The 20523-nt window shown below is 35.0% G+C and overlaps 1 protein-coding gene across 1 annotated transcript in view; it reads right to left on the reverse strand.

The window, feature by feature from the left end:
• The window catches only part of KCNT2 (potassium sodium-activated channel subfamily T member 2), a 550024-nt gene that overhangs the window by 163417 nt on the left and 366084 nt on the right, over positions 1-20523 (reverse strand). Inside the window, exon 13 of the mRNA XM_069074469.1 lies at positions 13422-13530. Coding sequence (XP_068930570.1) covers positions 13422-13530 — 109 coding nt within the window. The remainder of the gene's footprint in view (positions 1-13421; positions 13531-20523) is intronic.

Below are 20523 nucleotides of genomic sequence, written 5' to 3' on the forward strand. Positions count from 1 at the left end.
TATAGAGAAATGTATATATAGATTAAAAGTATTATAAGAAATAAAAATGATCAATAAAACTTTTTTTTAATTTACTTGGTAAACAAAGTGCTGCCTTAAATATTCCCTCCCCCTCGAATTTCTCACCTACTTATATTGACAAAATTCTCTTAGAGGAACCCCCAAAGAGATCATTCTATTCAGTGATTCCCTGATCATTGATTTTAAAAAAAGCTAAGCATTAGACAGGGAGACATATTTGTCATTTTCATGGAGAATTCCATTGCAGAGTCTCAAAGGAAGAGGGATTCTCTATAGAAATGATGAGGTCTTTAGGTGATTTCTCTCTTTAGATGGCATTGCAGTGATTGCAAAAGCTACTAGGTGGTGTACTGGGTAAAACACTGGACCTGGAGTTAAGAAAATCTCTGTTTAGAAGAATGTACTAGCCATATGACCCTGGGAAAGTCATAATCTCTATTTTCCTCAGTTTTCTCAGCTGCAATATGAGGATAATAATGCAACTACATTCCGATGTTGTTGTGAAGATGAAATGATAAGATATTTGTAAAGAGCTAGCGCAGTGCCTGGCACTGTGATTAATAGTAGTGATTAATAATTTTTTATTCTCTTGACTTTCTGTATATGGCTATGATCAAAATTACATATGACCCAAAGGGCATTAGAAAAATGAGTAATGGGCATAAACAGGCTATAGCATCTTGCCAATGATGTACCAGAACTAGAGTAAAATATATCAAGAAGATGAATGACTGTCACAGAGTCACAGAATCTAAGAGTTGGACAGGACCTCAGTGACTGAGTCCAACTCACACTTAAGAGAACGTCCACTATAATATTCCTGAGAAGGGATCAGAAGCCCCTGCTAGAAGATCTTCAGGAAGGGAACACATTACCTTTCAAGGAAACCCATTACCCTTTTGAAATATTATGTTATGTTTTAAGAACCAATAAGTCACTCCTTCAAAAAAATTTATAGAACCACATGGACAAAAACTGCAAAAGGTGGGTAGACATATACAAGTTGTGATCAGAAAATAGCAAACCACTCTAGTGTCTTTGCCTAAAAAAAAACCCAAAATGTGGCCAAGAAGAGTCAAACATGACTGAAAAAAATGACTGAACACAATATATATTTTGGTATGTACCTACTTATTTATGTGTTGTTTCCTCCATGCTTCTGGAAGGGCTGGGAAAGTTTTAATTATTATTTCTTCTTTCTTTGCATCATGAATTCTCAATTACATGGTGTCTGATACATGGTAAGCATTTGTAATAGAGACAAGTTTACCGTCTTTGCCTACTTTTCTGACCCTGTCTCCTTTTCCTTCATGGCTTTGCAATGCCAATGCTTTAATGTGTTTTCTTTATCCTGACTCTTTTCTCTCTCTACTCCTTTCCCTTTGAAAATCTCATTTATCCCCATAAGTTCAACTATCATGTCTATGCATATGAATCTGAAATAGATATCTCTATCCCTTATCTCTTTTCTCAGCTGAAAGAGAGATTCACATCTTTAATGCTCATTGTGGTGTAAGAGGAGTTACCTAGCATTGTAGCCTATGGACAAGGACTTTTGTGGGAAAGAGGGAAGGGTAGCACAGGAAGAATCTGAAGTGGATGATGCCTGAATTCATCAAAAGAAAGGAGGGATTAGAGAGAACTATTTATCTGGGCACTGGGGAAAGGATAAAGAAAAGAGAAGTGGGCTAAAAAAAGGACAAGATTTACCTACTTTGCAGTTTTGCAGGTGGCCTGAAAATTACTGATGTAGATTGCCCATATTAAGTCATCCTGACTAGACTGACTGAAAGGCCCAAAACCTAACCTGACCCAAATAATCCCCATCTCAACAAACCCACCTTATATGTGACAATTTCTTTAGAATAGCTCAGTGCCTTTCAATCCAGTCCTTACCTCTCCTCTGATGACAGCATGGAAAAAAATTTAAGGAAAAAGCTGAGGAGGTAGAACTGAATACTTCTAAACCTCTCCCTCTTCCCAGTTATTATTTACACTCTGTATTTCCCCCATATCACAAGACTTTCAGAATTCCTCTGGAACTACTAAGAAATCATTAATCATTTAATCATGATGAGATCTGGAAGACTTGATCTTGGGTCTAGTTATCATAAATTTCTTGATATTGGAACCCACCAAATACAATGGAAGAAAATTCCTCCCCTCAGATTTTTAAGAATTGTATAAATACCTCTTTGTCTAAAATGAGAACTTTTTTCCCCTTTTTGCCTATGATATTAGGAAGATCAGAGTTAAATTCAGTGACTAGTTGTAATAATGAAGTCATCTCAATTCACCAGAATACTTCCTTCTCCTTTTATTTAGTGGTCACTCTGCTTTTCTTTTTAGTTTTCTCATTTTATATGTTTTGAATCATCCCCAAAACTTTTTTTCAAAGTAGGATATAAATCATAACATTACTAAAATTATCATAGTTCTGCCTATGTAGAATCACGGATTTGCACATTCTAGTCAAAACTGTATTGTTATGATTTTGTTTTTTGTTTTTGTTTTGTTTGGGGAGGGAGGAATCGTGCTGTAACCAGGGAAGGAACAAAATGTGCCAAGTTACAGAGGTTAATACATCTACTTGCAGAAAACTTAACAGTTACATAGTATCATCTCTTTTGGTCCTGAGTAAACAGGAATCAGGACAAGCAGCTGGGGTGCTCAAAATTAATTAATGGGAATTAGGGCACTTAATTGCTATATTTGCATAGCCCTCAATTCCATTTATAAAGAGATGCATCACAGTTGAGCTTTGCCATACTTATTAATGAGTCTCAGTCTCTAGCCAGACTTCATTAAGTATATGACTAAAACTATATCTGAGGAGGAAAAAAACATATAATCTACATATTTTGGTTGCTTGGTCTAGTGAATAGAGCACTGGACCTGGAATGCAGAGACCAGTGTTCAAATCCTGATTCTGAAACTTATTATGTGCATTTATAAGGGCAGATTAACCTCCTTCTGTATTCTTTCAGGTTAAAAGGGAGGTTGAGGATCTATAAATCAAATATACAAGTTGAAGAGAAGTTTATATATCTCTAGAAATCATAGGTTTAGAGCTTTAAAGGATCTTAGAGGCCATCTCATCTAGTGCCTTTTCCTAGACCCCTCCATCTTACAAATAAGGAAACTGAAGTTTGCTCAAAGTTACACAGCTAGTAAGAAGCTGAAAGGAATACACATTTATATAGTACCTACTATGTGCCAGGCACTGTGCTAGCTCTTTACAAACATTATCTCATTTGATCCTATAACAATTCTGAGTTAGGCACTGCTGTTAGCCTTATTCTACAGTTAAGGAAACTGAGGCAAAGACAAAGTTACTTGGCCAGCTAGTAAATGTCTAAAGTCAAATTTGGACTCCATTTCTCTAGAATCTAGTCCCAGTGCTCCAGCCTTTGCATCACTGAGCTGCCTATTGACTGTTTCATTTTTTATATTTGTATCTTCAGTGCCTACCTACTACAGTGATGTGTCCCATAGCAGATGCTTAACAAATGCTTACTCACTGATTACTAGCTGAGTAACTTCACAAGTCACTTAACCCCTGTCTTACTCAGGCCACTCAGTAGGACTTATCTAAGTTCCTCTTAAATTGATGTAGGGAATTGAAAAAAAAACAGGCAAGAGAATAATATTTCATATATATGTGTTTATACATGCACATAAACACATGTGTGTATACATATATACATACATGGATACATATGTCCACATGTAATCATTAGCCCTGTTTTATGGCACTTAGACAAAGGGTTAATGAAAAGGCAACCTTTATTAGTTGATTTATAAGGTGGGGTCCAGTGTGTGGTTTAAATGAGGTTATGCCATTAGCTTAACTAAAACCCTGTCCCATAATGAGAATTGTCAATATTCAAAAATACAAAATGACACTTTAACACAAAACGTAATGCTAAAAAGTTCACAGAAACTTAGAAAACACAAAAATGCCATTTCCACCAGACAATAGCAATGTTTGCATTTCACTTGAGACTTCAGCGGAAACTAGGGTTTTCAAATACTCTAGAAATCATTGTCAAATACTTCTAATTAGTTTGTTAATCATTCCCAGTTTATGGGCATTAGCCCAAGTTCATTTGTAAGCCTTCACACATACACACACACACACACACACACACAACTGCTTTTGTGTCCATAGCACTCTTAGAGTAGGTGCTAAATGCATGCTTACTTTTTCCTTTTGAATTTTTTGAAAGCAAAATAAGGAAAGTAGGCAGCTGCCTGTGGAGGAATTCCAGGAAAAACCTCCTCTCTTCAAAACTCCCTCTCCCACCAGCCATAATTACTAAAATTCCTTCATTAAATATTCACTTCACTGGGTGTTGCTTTTTCTAGACAGACCTTCCCAAATCCTCAAATTGACAAAGAGTGTGAGTGTGGAGGGAGGATGTAGGGGATAGATTCAGCATACTGGAAACTCCCAAACTCTCGGTATGGAAACACCCTCCAAGCTTGCCTGACTTCTAAATCAGCCATTCATCTACAAAACCTGTGGGCAAAGTAATAATGAAACTATTGATACATTATTGTTTATGGAATCTATTACACCAGCTTTAGCCACTGAACAAGGGCCTGAGAGAATGTGACATGGAACCCATAAGATTTGATGTGGAGAGGGAAGGTTTTGGGGAGTTTGAAGGGATACATTTGAGACATGAGGTTGTGCCTACTAAGAGAAGACTAAATGGGTCTGGGTACTTAGGGAGCGAGGGGTAGAGAGAGAAAATAAGCAATATGAAGGGCAGGTGTCCTCTTCAAGAAAGGAGCAGGAAGGTGGCTGATCCAGAAATAGAGAAGAACTTGACCTGGAACTCTTTCATTGCTCAATGCATTGTTCCCTGATAGATATTCTCACTTGCTAACTTTTTTTTTCCTTTGTGTACATTGGCCACTTGGAGACAAAATGTATGGTTTTCAACAATCTTGCTGATGTGAAAGTAGTCAGGAATACCCACTCTATATAAGATGTATTTGTATTATCAACAATATCATTAAAAATACATTAATTTTACATGGATTTCTTTAAACAAAAACTTTTCTTCTGATAATTGGAAACATGTCTTTAAACTCCCAGAAGATCTAACTTCTACTGACCCAGTACAATGAGTGACTCTCCTAGTCACTTTTCAGTTTTGAAGCAGAAAACATTTCACTTAGTCAAAGCTTTTCCTTCTGAATTATGCTTCTTCCTTTTATTCATGAACTACAACTTTCTCCTTGCTATTGAGGGAAAATACCATGGAGTCAAAGCACGTCAAATCCACAGTCCCAAACCTCACTTGATTCACTGTCTTTTCTCATTCTTTATAAAAAAAAAAAACTGCTACCTGAGGATGAAAATAGACCCATCTAATTTTGTTTTTTCTCCCTTCTGCTAAAAGAATGAATGGAATGGAGTGGGGCAGCTAGGTGGCACAGTGAATAGAGCAACAGCCCTGGAGTCAGGAGGACCTGAGTTCAAATTTGGCTTCAGACACTTAACACACACACACACACACAAAACTAGCCATGTGACCTTGGGCAAGTCACTTAACCCCAATTGCCCTACCTTCCCCTCTCCAAAAAAAGAATGAATGAAATGGCAAAATGATTCCAGCATTAAACAGGGTTAGAGGAAGAAGTAAATGGCCTTGACATTCCATGGCCTATTTCTGGTTTTTTAGAGTCCACTTAAATTTAACTAGTAATTGTTTTCCTCAAGAGAAGGCAGCCTCTTACTGATTTTTCTGAATGACTTCATCTGCCAAGAAGACATAGAAAAACTAACTCAGATGCTGGTGATAAATCTAAATACAATTTATCCTATTCTATAGCTTCACTCAAGATCTCTGTAAGGAATTGATTTATAAAAACATACCTAAAACTTTAAGTAACCTAGATGTCAAGTCTTTAAAATAGAATAGAACAAAATAAAATAAGATTTCCCATGAGGGAGAGGGAGAATTAGATTTAATTTTTAAGTTAAAGGTACTAATTATAAACTATATTTCTGAGAATATTTTCAATTTAGCCTTTTTTAACTGGTTCAGAAAGATCTGAACCTAAAGAAAATTTGGAAAAGACACAGAAGTTTCAATAGCAGGAATACATGACCTTCTATCAAGGGGACTTCAGCAGAGAGATCTGACCTTGGACATAAATTGTCATAATCGAATTGAGGGGCTAGAATAGAATACAATTTCTATGTCACTAGTTAATGAGTCATTCTCCTATTTTCCTCATTGCATACACACCTTTTACATATATACCCAATTACCATTTTTACTAAAAGCATTGCCTTTGTAGAAAAATATGTCCTTGTTCATAAGACTCACAATAGAGCCAGAGTTATATTGACATTTGACTTGAACTGCAGAAGCAGACAACAATTACCAGGAAAAATGCAGTTTGTGGCTAAGAAAGCTTCAGAGATTTGAAAATGATAAAGTCTATGAAGGAAATGTGGTTTCATAGGAAGAATAAAATATAACAATTTTGTTTTATGCAAGTATTCTGGAAGTATTATAATGATATCGTGATCCATAGGTAAAATAACTATCATCATCATCATTATCTCTCATATAATGATGATATCAAGAACAGTGATATATCCATGAACATAAAGGTAGAGGTTCAAGAAAGAAGGGGATTTTTCTAATGATTCATTTTTCGATTTATCCTTAAAACTGGAGGAAATAAATTTTTCTCATCCTGGACTTACAAATATGAAAACCTCAATTCCCAGTTTCAAAAATTGTGGTGTTTGGTCAAGTCATTTATCATCTTTGTGCCTTAGTTTCCTCATCTAAATGGATAGATGGATAGATAGATGATAGATTAGATAGGTGGATGGATGGATGGATGGATAGACAGACGGACAGACAGACAGACAGACAGACAGACAGACAGACAGACAGACAGACAGACAGACAGACAGATAGATAGATAGATAGATAGATAGATAGATAGATAGATAGATAGATAGATAGATAGATAGATAGATAGATGTAGAAACTGAGGTCATGTGTGTACATATACATATTTGAACTCTTACTATGTAGCCCACAGGATTTCTGTGAAAGTACTATATAAAGTTGAGTTCTTGTTCTTGTTATTATCATTAGCATATAATCCTTTAAAATCCTACCCCAATAAAGAACAATGATACTTTTCAGATATTAAAAGGGGAAAAACAAATTTAACATGGAACTGACAATCCAAAAAATTATGAGATGATAAGAAAACATAACTACTCTCAATGACCTCAAGTGACCACTCTACAAGAATTACTGTGTCACATAATGAAAATGCTGCCAGTCGTGTGGACAAAAATATAAAAAAGAATTGGTGAAATTTTACAGGTTTAGAGACTGGTGAATGTTTTTTTCTTTTCTTTCTTTTTAAACAGATATTTTCAAGATATAGCCTGGTGGGGTTGAGGTTGATTCCTGGCAAAAATATAAACTACTTTGGTTTTGAGATCTTTCAGGAAGTGAAGATTTTTTTCAGGAAGAGATCAAGCATGGGACCCCATCAGGAAAAAGTTACACTAGTCTAACCAAATTTTCCTCATTAACAATGCTAGGAGATACCATCATCATTAGAATGGAAGATCCTTGAGGTTCAAGAATGTTTTGCTTTTGTCTTTGTATCTCCAGCACTTACCACACAGTGTCTCAAATATAATAAGTTCTTAATAAATTCTTGATTGATATCATCCTAGTTTTTTGTTTGTTTTTGTTCTACTGGATCTGTAATTTTAGGAGTGTAAAATATTCCTGGTAAGGAATTTCATCTGCCAATGTCAATCAGTTTTTTTCTTGGTAACTTAAGAGTAGGAGTTCTTAACTTTGAGGAAAAGGTCAGTGAATTTTTTAAAAAATTATTTAGAAAGATGTACTTCAATGTAAGTGGTTTTCTCTTTAATATAATATACTTTATTTTATCATATACAAACATTCTGAGAAGGAAGCAATTTATTCAGTGCTTACTTTGTGTCAAAGTGAGCTAAATCATAAAGAAAGGTAAAAAAAACAGTGGTTCCTATACAAATATACATATATATACATATATATATACACACACACACACACACACACACACACACATATATATATATATATATATATATATATATAAAATGTCTTATAGAATGTCTTGAGAGAGCATTGAGAGATGAAGTTATTTTCCCAATCACAAAGCCAGTAGATTTCAAAGGCAGAATAACCCATGACTTTCCTGACCAACTTCCCACTTCCAGTCCAGCACCCACCAGTTTTCTTCTCACACTGGCAACACCTCCACCCCAAAGGCCTCTTTCTCTGACTGATAAGGTCCTTATTGAGTCACCACCTAAGCTAGCCACATTCTCCTGAAATTGAACTAGTTCATGACTATCCAGTCTATCTTCTCCCATCCCATACATTCCCTGTTCAACTCATTTTTTACATATTGCCATTCATTGCCTTACCCCTCTAGTATGTAAATTCCTTGGAGGCAGAAATTATTTATACTCCCAGTACTCACCACAGTGCCTAGCACATAGCGCTTTATAAATGCTCTATTATCTACCTGTCTACCTGTTTATCTATCATGAACACAGGTCTTCCTGCTCTTGAGGTCAGCTCTCTATCACACTTTGCTGTTTCTCCCAAATCACATAATGAATGGTAGAAATAGGATCTGAAAAGATCTTGGCAGCTGAAATCATAGGATAAACCAAATAAAACTACTTTTAATATAACTTGATCTAAAGTCTCACACTTGGACCCAAAAAGAATTAACTTCAGAAGTACAGGATAGAGTAGATATTACTCCTATCTCTCGCCCCTACATCTAAGTTGTTGCCAAGATCTATCTCACGTTTGCAACATCTCTTGAACAATTCCCCTTCTTTCATCTGACACTGCCAGCCTGCTATTGCAGGCCCTCATCACCTTACACATGGACTATTGTAATATCCCAGGTAAGTATGCCTACATCAAGTCTCTTCCCCTCTGTTAAGCCATTAAAGTGATTTTTCCTAAAATCAAGTATGATCCTGTCACCCTCACTACTCAGTAATAATTCCAGTGGTTTGCTATTACCTACAGGAGCAAATACAAAATGCTCTGTTTGGCATTCAAAGCTCTTTGTAACCTAGACACCTCCTATCTTTCCAATCTTTTTATACTTTACTCCCCAACACATACTCTTCAATACTGGCCTCCATCTCTTGATTCTGGGAATTTTTACTGTCTCCCATGCCTGGAACTCTCTTCTTTCTCCACTTCAGCTACTGACCTTCCTGGCTTCCTTTAAGTCAAAAGCAAAATCCCACTTTCTACAGTAAGCCTTTTGTAACACCTCTTAAATCCAGTATTTTCCCTCTCTTTATTATTTCCTATTTATCTGCATATAGCTTGATTTGTATATAGTTGTTTACATGTTGTCTCCCCTCCCCTCCTTGGATTGCAAGCTCCTTGAGGGCAGGGACTATCTTTTGCATCTTTTTGTATCCCCAACCCTTAGCACAGTGTATGGCACATAGTAGGCACTTAATAAAATTGATTGATAGATTGAAGAGATATGTTTAGTCAATATCTTATCTGAAATAGATTTGGAGGTTTTAGTGAACTGCGAGGTCAGTGAATCGACAGTGAGACAGTCACTAATGTAAAAGATAATATAACAGGGTGAATTAACAGAAACATACAGTGTCCAAAGTTTGTATTTTTAATTATAATCCTGCTTTATTATAATAATAATTAGCACTTTTAGATTCACTTAGTTCTTTATGAATATTATCTCGTTTGATTCTCACAACAGTCTGGGAAAGTAGGTGCACTTATTGTGCCCATTTTACAAATAAACTCAGACAGACAGTGGTTAAGTAACTTGTCCACTGTCACAAAGCTAATAAGTATCTAAAGCCAGATTTGCACTCACGTATTCCTGTTCCAGAACTAGCACTCTACCTGCTGATATACCTAACTGCCTATACAACTGTAACAGCAGATAGGATGATGAGGATGAAATGTCCTCCTCATTACCACATGACAAGTGTCTAAGGCCAGATTTGAACTCAGGTCCTCCTGACTCCAGGGCCAGTGCTCTATTCACTGTGCCACCTAGCCACCCCATGCCTTTGGTTTTTACTGCTAGGTTTCTATACTTAAAAAATTCTTTAGTCTATATTTTAAAACCTCTTTAACTACTATATCATTTCCCACTTTGTTACTATTATATAGTATTGTTTTTGATTAGGACACTTTCTAATTTATTACATTTCCTGTATTTTATTATTATTATTATTATTATCACTATTGGTGATTGGCCCTAGAGGGCAGAACTAAGACCAATGAAAGAAAGTTATAGAAAAGTAGATTCTGTCTTGTCTGAAGCCTGATATGAAAATGGTTGTCTTAAGAATCTGTGAACTTCCCATTTCTGGAGGTATTAAAACAGACACTGAATGAGCATTTGTTGGAGATGCTGTAAAAGGGAATCCTTCTCTGACTCTTCCCATATGGTCTACTCTTTCTAAACTAACTTTAGAGCTATAAAGGGAGTTTTAAAAGATTCATAGAATTTTTCCCCATCTTCCCTTTCTTTTTAAAATTCATTCCTTCCCTCAGCCTTTCAAAAATTTTGCAGCTCTAGATATAGGTTATCTTGCAAGCGTATGAACTAAAAAAAAAAGTGCTCACGTTTAAGTGACTACTATAGATAGCAGAATTACTGTGTCATCTCTGTTAACGAAGGCAATGCTTGAACATTGCATACATGTGGGAGGAATTTATATCTACCTGGAATAGCACACATTTTCTTAGAAGTAATATGAAGATGTATATGGTACTTGAGAGTTTTCAAAGTGTTATAAATACATTATTTATCTTTATGACATTCTTTTGAAGAAGTATGACTTTCTGTTCTCTCATTTTTACAAATAAGTAAATTGAGGATGAATGAGGTTAAGTGACTTATCCAGGGTCATACAATTAGTACATATAAGGGACAGGATCTGAACTTAGATATTTCTGACTTATTCTATTCAGAGGTAGAAATGACATAGTAGAGGGAAAACTGCATTACTGGGTAAGAGATAAAGAAGACATGATGCAGATATTTATGAAATACTAAAATAATTATCACATATCAGAAAAAATAAAGTATATTTTGTTTTGGGAGTGAGTAAGGCATTGGATAAAGGTTATTGAAGGGAAGGGTACAAGCAGGGAAAGAAAAAAAAGCAGTGACAGAGGCATAAACTCCTTTATCCTCAGCACCTTCCATCATTCCAGCAGTTTAGGCACTAGCTCATCTGAATGTACAGGGATCATGAACCAACCCTGCTAATTCCCACTTATTTTGTCCCCCTACAAGCCCATATTTGCCTGTAATTAGATTCTATATCCTCAAAGAACTAACTGTTTGAGACATTAGAGTCTCCCTAATACTTTTACCTTTTAGGGGTAAGAGATCATTTAAATCTATTTTTGAACCTAGCTTTATCATGTAAATGTAATATATATTTATAATATTTATTTATACTATTCTATATATTATATACAATTATATATTATATAAATTATATTTATAATATAAATGTAAAAATTTTCAATTGAATTTAGAAATTAAAAATGAATACATATATAAGACAAATAATATTTGCACAATTCAAGATAAAAATAAGACACATTTTAAATAAATGGAATAAAATGAATCTTTATTCTCCATATAGCATAATTAGAATTATTGTTGTATATGATTCACGAACATGCAAGATAATTATTTTTAATGAATACTACCAAATGGATATGATTTAGAAATAAAAGCAGAAGATATTTAATTTACTGCAATTAAGTGACATTACAAATATGCTGCCTTTGTTAGTAAATTCACGTATTTTTTTTTCACCATATGCTTAAATACAGAACACATTTTAATGGTTTAGGATTATATGCATCACTCTCAAGCACTTTTCATGGCATTTTAATGAGTACAGGATTTTTCCATCCCTGCATAATATGAATATAGACCTATTGAGAAGTTGTAATCTCAGTCATAAAAATATACAGATACTATGAGTCTATAAAATGGAATTTCAGGAGGTGACATAAACATGAAATATTGAGATGGATTCTAGCAATAAAACATTTTTTTTAAAAAGACTCACTCATACCAATTATTGGCCAAACCAGAACAAAATCAAAATTTCTGTAAAATGCAATAGAGCTGAAAATGTTTAAATTATGAAACTAAATTATATTAATTCACTCACTCTCTTTTGGGAGGCACAGTAATGAACAACAGGTTAAGGACAACATGGCGAATTCCTATATATGCTGTTATTTAATATTAAAATGGAAATGCATCTTGCAAAACCACCTTATAGATCATCAATATGGGATTCAAGCAGAATAACTATAATATTTGTTCTACACGAGGGTCCTTCAAATGACTTAAGTCAACTCTCCTGCCCGACCTCTTCCCTAGTCCCCAAATCTCCTGTTGTACAAACTAAACATTCCAAGTTCTTTAAGTTGATAGCATAATCTTTCATCAATCTGGTTCATTTCCCTTTTCTATTTCCTTCCCTATTGATATTACTGTCAGCAAGTCAATAAACATTTATTAAGTGCTTACTATGTGACAAACACTGTGCTAAACTCTGAGGTTAAAAAGAAAGGTAAAAGACAATAATATCACACTTTTGGTGCTGTTTCCAAAGTCATCTTCCATAACACATATAAATATATATTTTAGACATTATTTACACAAGAGTCATTTATTTCATGTAGTCGAGGTTATTTATCAAACGTTTAACTATCTAATTGGTTGTGTATACCATATGTTGTCTCCTACTCTGGGATCAATTTTAGTTGCTACGTCCAAGTATTTCAGGCTTTTTTTTAAATGTTCATTTGTTTCTTTCATACTTGTGATTTTATCAGGGTAGAGAAATCTTAGTGTGCAAACTCTATCTTGGGATATAGGTTTGCAACTCATCTATAACTAAGTCTTATGAGATCTGTTTGAAGCATTTAGAGTTTATGCGCATGGTAGCAAAATTAGTATATGTCAGAAGCAGAATTTGAATCCAGCCCTTCCTGAATCTAAGTCATCCTTTTTTCCACTATACTGTATTGCCTCTCTCCACTGCTGAAATTACTCTGATAACCAACTGTTCATTAACAGACTGTATACACAAAATGAGCAAATTAACCTAAAAATCATTTCACTCCATAGTAGCATATAGCTATGTTAAAAATGAAGACTATTTATACCAGATGGAGAAAACATATATCATTTTGTCTAGGTCATCATCAATTTACTAAGTTTCTACTAATTAGAATACATTTCAGTGATTTGTAAAAGAAAAGTATATCTGTTAATGTTAAACTTACCAGCAAATTTGATGTGGAATTTATTTTCAGGCTTCAATATCTGAACATACAAAGGACAATTTGGAGCAAAATCTTTAACTGCCCATGCTCTCAGAATTGTTTGGTGATCCTAAAAGAACCAAAATAAATAATGATGATGATGATGATGTGGCCAAAAATGGAGATCTGAGGAACCAGAAAAATCAATACCAAAGTCAAGAGGTTGGCAAGTTTTGGCTGGGGTGTGGGGCAGGGGAAGGGAGAGTTGGACACAGAAAAGAAAGAATAAAGAGAAGAAATTGTGCATTATTATAGGAACACAAAAGGAATTGGAGTGTTTCCATAGTTTTTGGTGGTGGTAGTGGTGGTGTTTTAATCTGGACTTTTAAAGAAATGAGAATCCCATTCAATGTAGAACAGAAAATGAGGTTTCCTTACAACTAGCAAGCATAAATAATTGTATTACTGAACTCAGGAAGAAATAATATGTGCTGGTGCTTGGTGATTCCTTGATGGAGTGAAGGGGAACAGCTGTATATAGATGTAAAACAGACAGTGTTAATTACCAAGCATGCTATCTCCCTGAAGTGTGTATAAGAGATATGACAGAGAATCTGACAAGTTTCATCAAACCTACAGATTATTGCCCACTCCTGAGAATTCAAATAGGAATGAATTATCTCAGAAGAAATTTGGATTATATGACTAGTGACTTTTAAGTCTTGAGGATATTTAAGTACTTGGGGTAGGGGGAATGCCTAAGTTTTAATTTCTTTTTGGTTTCTTTTAATATTTTATTTTTTCCAAATTATGTATAAAAACAATTTCAACATGTTTTAAAAATTTTTTAGTTCCAAATTCCCTTACCTCCTCCTCCCCCCATCAAGAGGAAAATAGTTTGATATAGGTTATATAAATGCAGCCATGCAAAATATATCTCTATGTTAGTCATGTGGCAAAAGAAAAATAAAAACAACAAAAAAGGAAAAGTGCTTTACTTCTGCATTCAGATTCCATCAGTTCTATCTCTGGAGATGGATGGTATTTTTCATCTTAAGTCCTTAAGGATTGTGTTAGATTACTATATTGCTAAGACTAGCCAAGTCATTCACAATTGATCATCATATAATATTGTTGTTAAGTGTATGTGATGTTCTGTTTCTAATCATTTCATTTTGCATCAGTTCATGCAAGTCTTTCCAGGTTTTTCTGAGAACATCCCATTCATTATTTCTTGTAGAACAATAGTATTCCATCACAATCATATGCAACAACTTATTCAGTCATTCCCCAACTGATGGGCACTCCCTCAATTTCCAATTCTTTGCCACCAGTAAAGAGCTGCCTTCCCTTCACTTATCTATCCCCTTCCCTTCCTACTTTCCCATAGGTTAAGAGATTTCTATCCCCAATTGAGTGCTCTTGGCTCTTTTATCTGAGATAGCTTATTCCATTCTACTTTTCCCTTTCTCCTTCCAGTACATTCCTTTTTTTTTTTTACTCCTTATTTTTGTTTTTCTAGATAATTGCCTCATCACACTTAACTCACACCTGTGAACATTTTCTATGCATACCCCTTCTAAATGCCCTAATAATGACAAAGATTTTAGGAGTTACAAGAACCATTTTCCCATGTGGGAATGTAAAAAGCTTAACCTTATTGAATTTATTATAATTTATCTTTCCTATTTACCCTTTTTATACTTCTCTTCAGTCTTGTATTTGAAAATCAAAATTTCCATTCAGTTCTGGTCTTATCAGAAATGATTGAAAGTCCTCTATTGCATTGACTATCCATTTTCCCCTGAAGGAATACATTCCATTTTGCTGGGTAGGTAATTCTTGTTTATAATCCTAGCTCTTTTACCTTCTGAAATAACATATCCCCAACTCTCTGATGTTGTAATGTAGAAAGTGTTAAATCTTGTGTTATCCTGACAGAGAATCTACCATATTTTAATTGTTTGGTTTGGATTTTTTTTTGGCTGCTTGCAATATTTTTCTCGTTGACCTGGGAGATCTAGAATTTGGCTATAACATCCCTGGGACTTTTCATTTTGGGATCTCTTTCACGAGGTGATCAGTGGATTTGATTTCTATTTTGCCCTCTTTCTAGAATATCAGAACAGTTTTCCTTGATCACTTCTTGAAAGATGATGCCTAGACCCTTTTTTTTATCATGGCTCTCAGGTAGTCTAATGATTCTTAAATGATCTGTCCTGGATCTATTTCCCAGGTTAGATATTTTTCCAGTGAGATGTTTATATTTTTTCTATTTCTTCATTATTTTGATTTTATTGTTTCTTGACATCTCATGAAGTAATTAGTTACCACTTGCCCAATTCTAATTTTTAAGGAATTATTTTCTTCAGTAAGTAAGCTTTTGGACCTTTTTCTTTAATCTGGCTATTTGTACTTTTCTTTTTTTTTTTTAAAGCAACTGGGGTTAAATAACTTGCTCAAGGTTACACGGCCAGTTATTTTGTGTGGGTGCTAAGTATCTGAGCCCGGAACTGATCCTGGGTCTCCCGACTCCAGGGCCAGTGCTCTTACTGCGCCACCTGGCCACCCCTATTTGTACTTTTCAAAGCATTTTTCTCTTCATTGAATTTCTGTGCTTCTCTTACAATTTGGCCTATTCTGTATTTAAGGTGCTATTTTCTTCCCTATTTTTTGTGCCTCCTTTACCAAACTGTTTCCTCTTTTTCATAATTTTCTTGCATAACTCTTATTTCCCTTTCCAATTTTTCCTCTCCCTCTTTTGCTTAATTTTTAAAATACTTTTTGAGCTCTCCTATGTCCTGAGACCATTTCCTATTTTTCTTTGTGACTTTGGATGTAGCTATGTTAACTTTGTTGCCTTTTCCTCAGTTTATTTTCACCTTCTCTATCACCATGGTAATGATCTATAGTTGGCATCTTTTTCTGCTGCTTGCTCCTTTTTTAGCCTATATCTTGACTTTTGACTCTATGCTAAAGTGGGGCTCTGCTTCTGGAATGGAGAAGGTACTGTCTCATGGTTCAGGGTTTTGGTTTTGGTTTTTTGTAGCTGTTTTTAGAGGAGACCTGTAAGTTTTTGGTTCTTCCAAGGTGGTAAGGAGAGGTGTATTTACTACTCTCCGGCCTGTGCTCTGGTCCGTAAGCAACAACAAGTACTCTTTTTATGACCAGGGTGCCAGCTTCCCTACAGCCACAAGCTCTGTCGTGCTAGTGTTCCTCCTGGCGCTATGACTGAGACCCAGGGTGCTGACTCCAATCCAAGTATGGGCAATGCTACAGAGGCCTGCTCCCTGTGCCAGCAGTTGTCCAACCTTCTTCTTACTCTCTGTGGACTGAGAGGACTGGAAATAACCACTGCAGCAACTAATTCAATCACCCTACAAGGCCAACTGCTGGTTTGTTGGGGCTTGGTCTATGCTGGACTTTGCGCCTTTTGCACCCTGGTGCAACAGATGTTTTCTGCTGACCAGCTTAGTTGTCTTGGGCTGGAAAATTGTTTCACCCCATCCTTTTGTGGGTTCTGCCACTCAAGAATTTGTTTGGGGGCATTATTTAAAATTGTTTGGAGTGGTTTGGGGGAGAACTCAAACAAGTTGCTGCCTTTTCTCTGCTCTCTAGGATCCACTCTCGATGTTTTAATTTCTTGTTTTCACCCTACATAATTTATTTCATACTGCTTTGCTCCACATGCAATGTAATACAACCAAAATTGATTACTTCTCATCCTCTATATCATGGGTGGGGAACCTGTGGCCTCAAGGCCACATGTGGCTTTCTAGGTTCTTGACTACAGCCTGAATGCTGAAATTTGGATTTATTCAAAGGGCCATACTTGAGGACCTAGAGGATCACATGTGGCCTCAAGGCCACATGTTCCCCACCCCTGCTCTATATTCATCCCTAGGCTTCCTATGCCTTTACTGATAGCAACACAAAAAAGGCCTGTTTCCTTCTTATTTGAGTGTTGTAGTTCTTCCTGTCTTCAAGTCCCAGGTCAAATGTCAACTCTTCCAGTAAGCATTTATGGATAAATATCCCCAGTAAGAGTTTATCCATTCTCTTTCACCATAAGTAGGTCTTTTTATATACTTATCAAGTCATTTTTATTATAGTTGTTTAAGTAGGTGCCATATCCTCTTACTATAAACACTTTGAGGGCAAAATATACATCTAAGAAAATATCCATATTTCCCACAACAAACAACACAATGCTCTATAGATAGTGGTATTTGATATGCATTTGTTGAATTGAACTTTGATGGATGAGGTGCAGGACCCTAGAATAGAATGGATAATATTAAAGTGAGTAATTATCCATGGAACAGTCTCAAAGAGCAGGATATGATACTGTTTTTGTTCTTCTTCTTGTTTTTGTTGTTGGAACAAAGGCTTACAAGACCAGGAAAATGAATTCCTAGCAAAAGAGTTCTTCAAAGATGAGAAAGAGACTTACTAACCTGATCAAGAGTGTCTAAATTTTAAAGTAAAGAGTGAAAAGACCCAGGAGGAAGTATTAAAACATTATAGAGGAAAATGAGTATGGTATAAAAATAAAAACAATGATAAAAGAGGTACCTATGAATTCTAAGGAGAAAATAACAAGGAAGAGGACTGGAGACAATACTTATAGATCTAAAGATTTATATACCAATTCATAGAGTAAAGATAATAAAACAAACTTGAACTTTGAATAGAAGAAAACAAGTGCTATCTCATAGATATTAGGCAAACTTGATGGCATAATGCTCTTTCATATGTAGAATACCATAAAGGGATATCTAGTTCAAAAGAAAATCCTTGTTCAATGTAACAAGTCAGTATGGCTTCATTAGAGACAGATGCTACACTAAACTCTCATTTTTCTTTTCTTTTTACATACTAATCAGATGAGAAAAATGCTATACATATATTTTACTTAGGTTTTAGCAAAATTTTGACAAAAGATTTTCATGTTACCCTTGTGCATAAGAGGAACATATATAAGCTAGATAGTAGTATTATTGTATAGGTTTGGAAATGGTTTAATTACCAAATTCCAAAGGGTCAATGTAAACTTGGAAAGAATTTGTAATTGACTGCACCAGAGATTTATGATTGGCGCCATACTGTTTCAACATCTCAGATGACAGATTTAGAGAAAATCTTAGATGACATGTAGCCCAATCTCTTCATTTTTATAGATGAGGAAACTGAAGCCCAGCAAAGTTAAGTGATCTACCCAAAGTGAGCTGGACAATAAGTGGTAGAATTGGGATTTGATCTTGAGTCACATTATTCCAAATCCAGCATTCCAAATTTTGTATATTTTCTACTAAACCAAACCTACCTCATCAACATTTTTGTCAGTCTATACAACAATGAAAAAAAAGTCATGTATGTTAAATCATAGCTAACCCAAAACTAGGAGGGAGAGCTAGAACAGCACATGACAAAACCAGAATTCAAAAGGATTTCATCAAGCTAGAAAATAGAAACCGATTAACTAAAATTAAATTTAATAGAATTATACATAAAATCTTTAATTTGGGCTAAAAATAATTTATATAACTATAAATGTGGAGATGTGACTAAATAACATTTCACTTGAAAGAATTTGAGGCTTAGTGGACTGTAAGCTTAATATGAATCAGAAATTAATAACAACCAAAAAAGTAACACAATCTTAAACTTTATTAAAAATGGCATAATGACTAGAAGGAGGAAAGGAAGAGAATAAGCATTTATTAAGCACCTGCTATGTGCCAGGTACTATGCCAAATGCTTTACAAACATAATTTGATCCTCAAAACAACCCTGGGAGCTAGGTAGTATTATTATCCCCATTTTATACATGAGGAAACTGAGGTAAAGTAAGCTGTCCAGGATCACATAGTCTGAGGCCAAATTTAAACTCATGTCTTACCTAACTCCACATCCTATTCTCTATCCTCTGAGCTATGTAGCTATAATACAAACTAGTTGATTATCCTGGTGTACTCTTTCCTTGTCAAAGGAAATGTGTAGTATTTTTTTTCATCGTGTTCAATTCTAGGTGTCATATTTTGTGATGATACTAATTAGCTGGAAAGTGTTCAGAGGAAATGCCAGGGAAGGTGAAAAGGGCTTTGAGATAAAGCTACACAAAGACCAAGTAAAGGAGAGATATTTACCTTAGGGAAGAGAGAATATTGAGAGGGGCCATAAAGGCTTTCTTCTAGTACTTACAGAATATTTTGTCTAAGAGGGATTAGACATGTTCTATTTTACCCTAGAAGATAGAAATAAGAGTGATGGGTGGAGGTTTCTTGAGAGGCAGATTCAGTCTTAATTTAAGGGGCTGGAGGGAAAGGGGGAAAATTCCTAACAGTTAGAGCTAGTTAGCGGTTCAATAGACTGCCTCAGGAGCTAATGAGCTTTCCCTATTACTAGATGTGTTCAAACGTTGTTTGGATAACCATTTAAAAGGGATTGTTATAAAGGAGAGCCTCAATCAGATATAGGTTAGACTAAGTGATCTTTGAATTTCTTTTCATTTCTGAAGGTATGTCATTCTGTGATATTAGATGGGGCTAGGGAAATATGCTATATTTCTAGAAAGTTAATCTAAATCATTAACCTAAAGTGGAGAGTTTTTGAATGAGAATAAAAAGAAATAGAAACAAAAGTGATAAAATTCTTCATTATCATTATCATAATGACATTTATACAGTACTTTAAGGTTTTGAAAGTGTTTTATATATGTTATTACATTTGTTATCTGATTGTGGGAAAATGTTATGGACTGCCCAGCCATACAGAGACTATGGATGCTAATTTCTCATTGAATATTACAAAAATGGAACAAATGAAAAATATAGTTGATTTGTTGACCCTCAGATACCTGGGCATCTGTTAGAAGTCTTATTCTGCACAAACGAAGAGTATATATTGAATTCATGGATTTCCTTGCTGACAATTTCATTTCTCCAGAAAAAAATCAGTTCACTTCATCAAACATTTACTTTGAATAAATAAAGTGTCAAGGGGATTGCTATTCTAGATTAACTTCTAACCAAGGAAAAAAATTATTATTGACAATATGGAAATGACAGAAACCTAGGGATAAAGTCACCTTGTCACTTAACATTTCTTATATTTAAGAGAA

Source organism: Petaurus breviceps, unplaced genomic scaffold, assembly GCF_028583685.1.
Source record: "Petaurus breviceps papuanus isolate PSGF00001 unplaced genomic scaffold, PetGlider_PUasm1.0 90895, whole genome shotgun sequence".
In the NCBI taxonomy this organism is placed as follows: domain Eukaryota; kingdom Metazoa; phylum Chordata; class Mammalia; order Diprotodontia; family Petauridae; genus Petaurus; species Petaurus breviceps.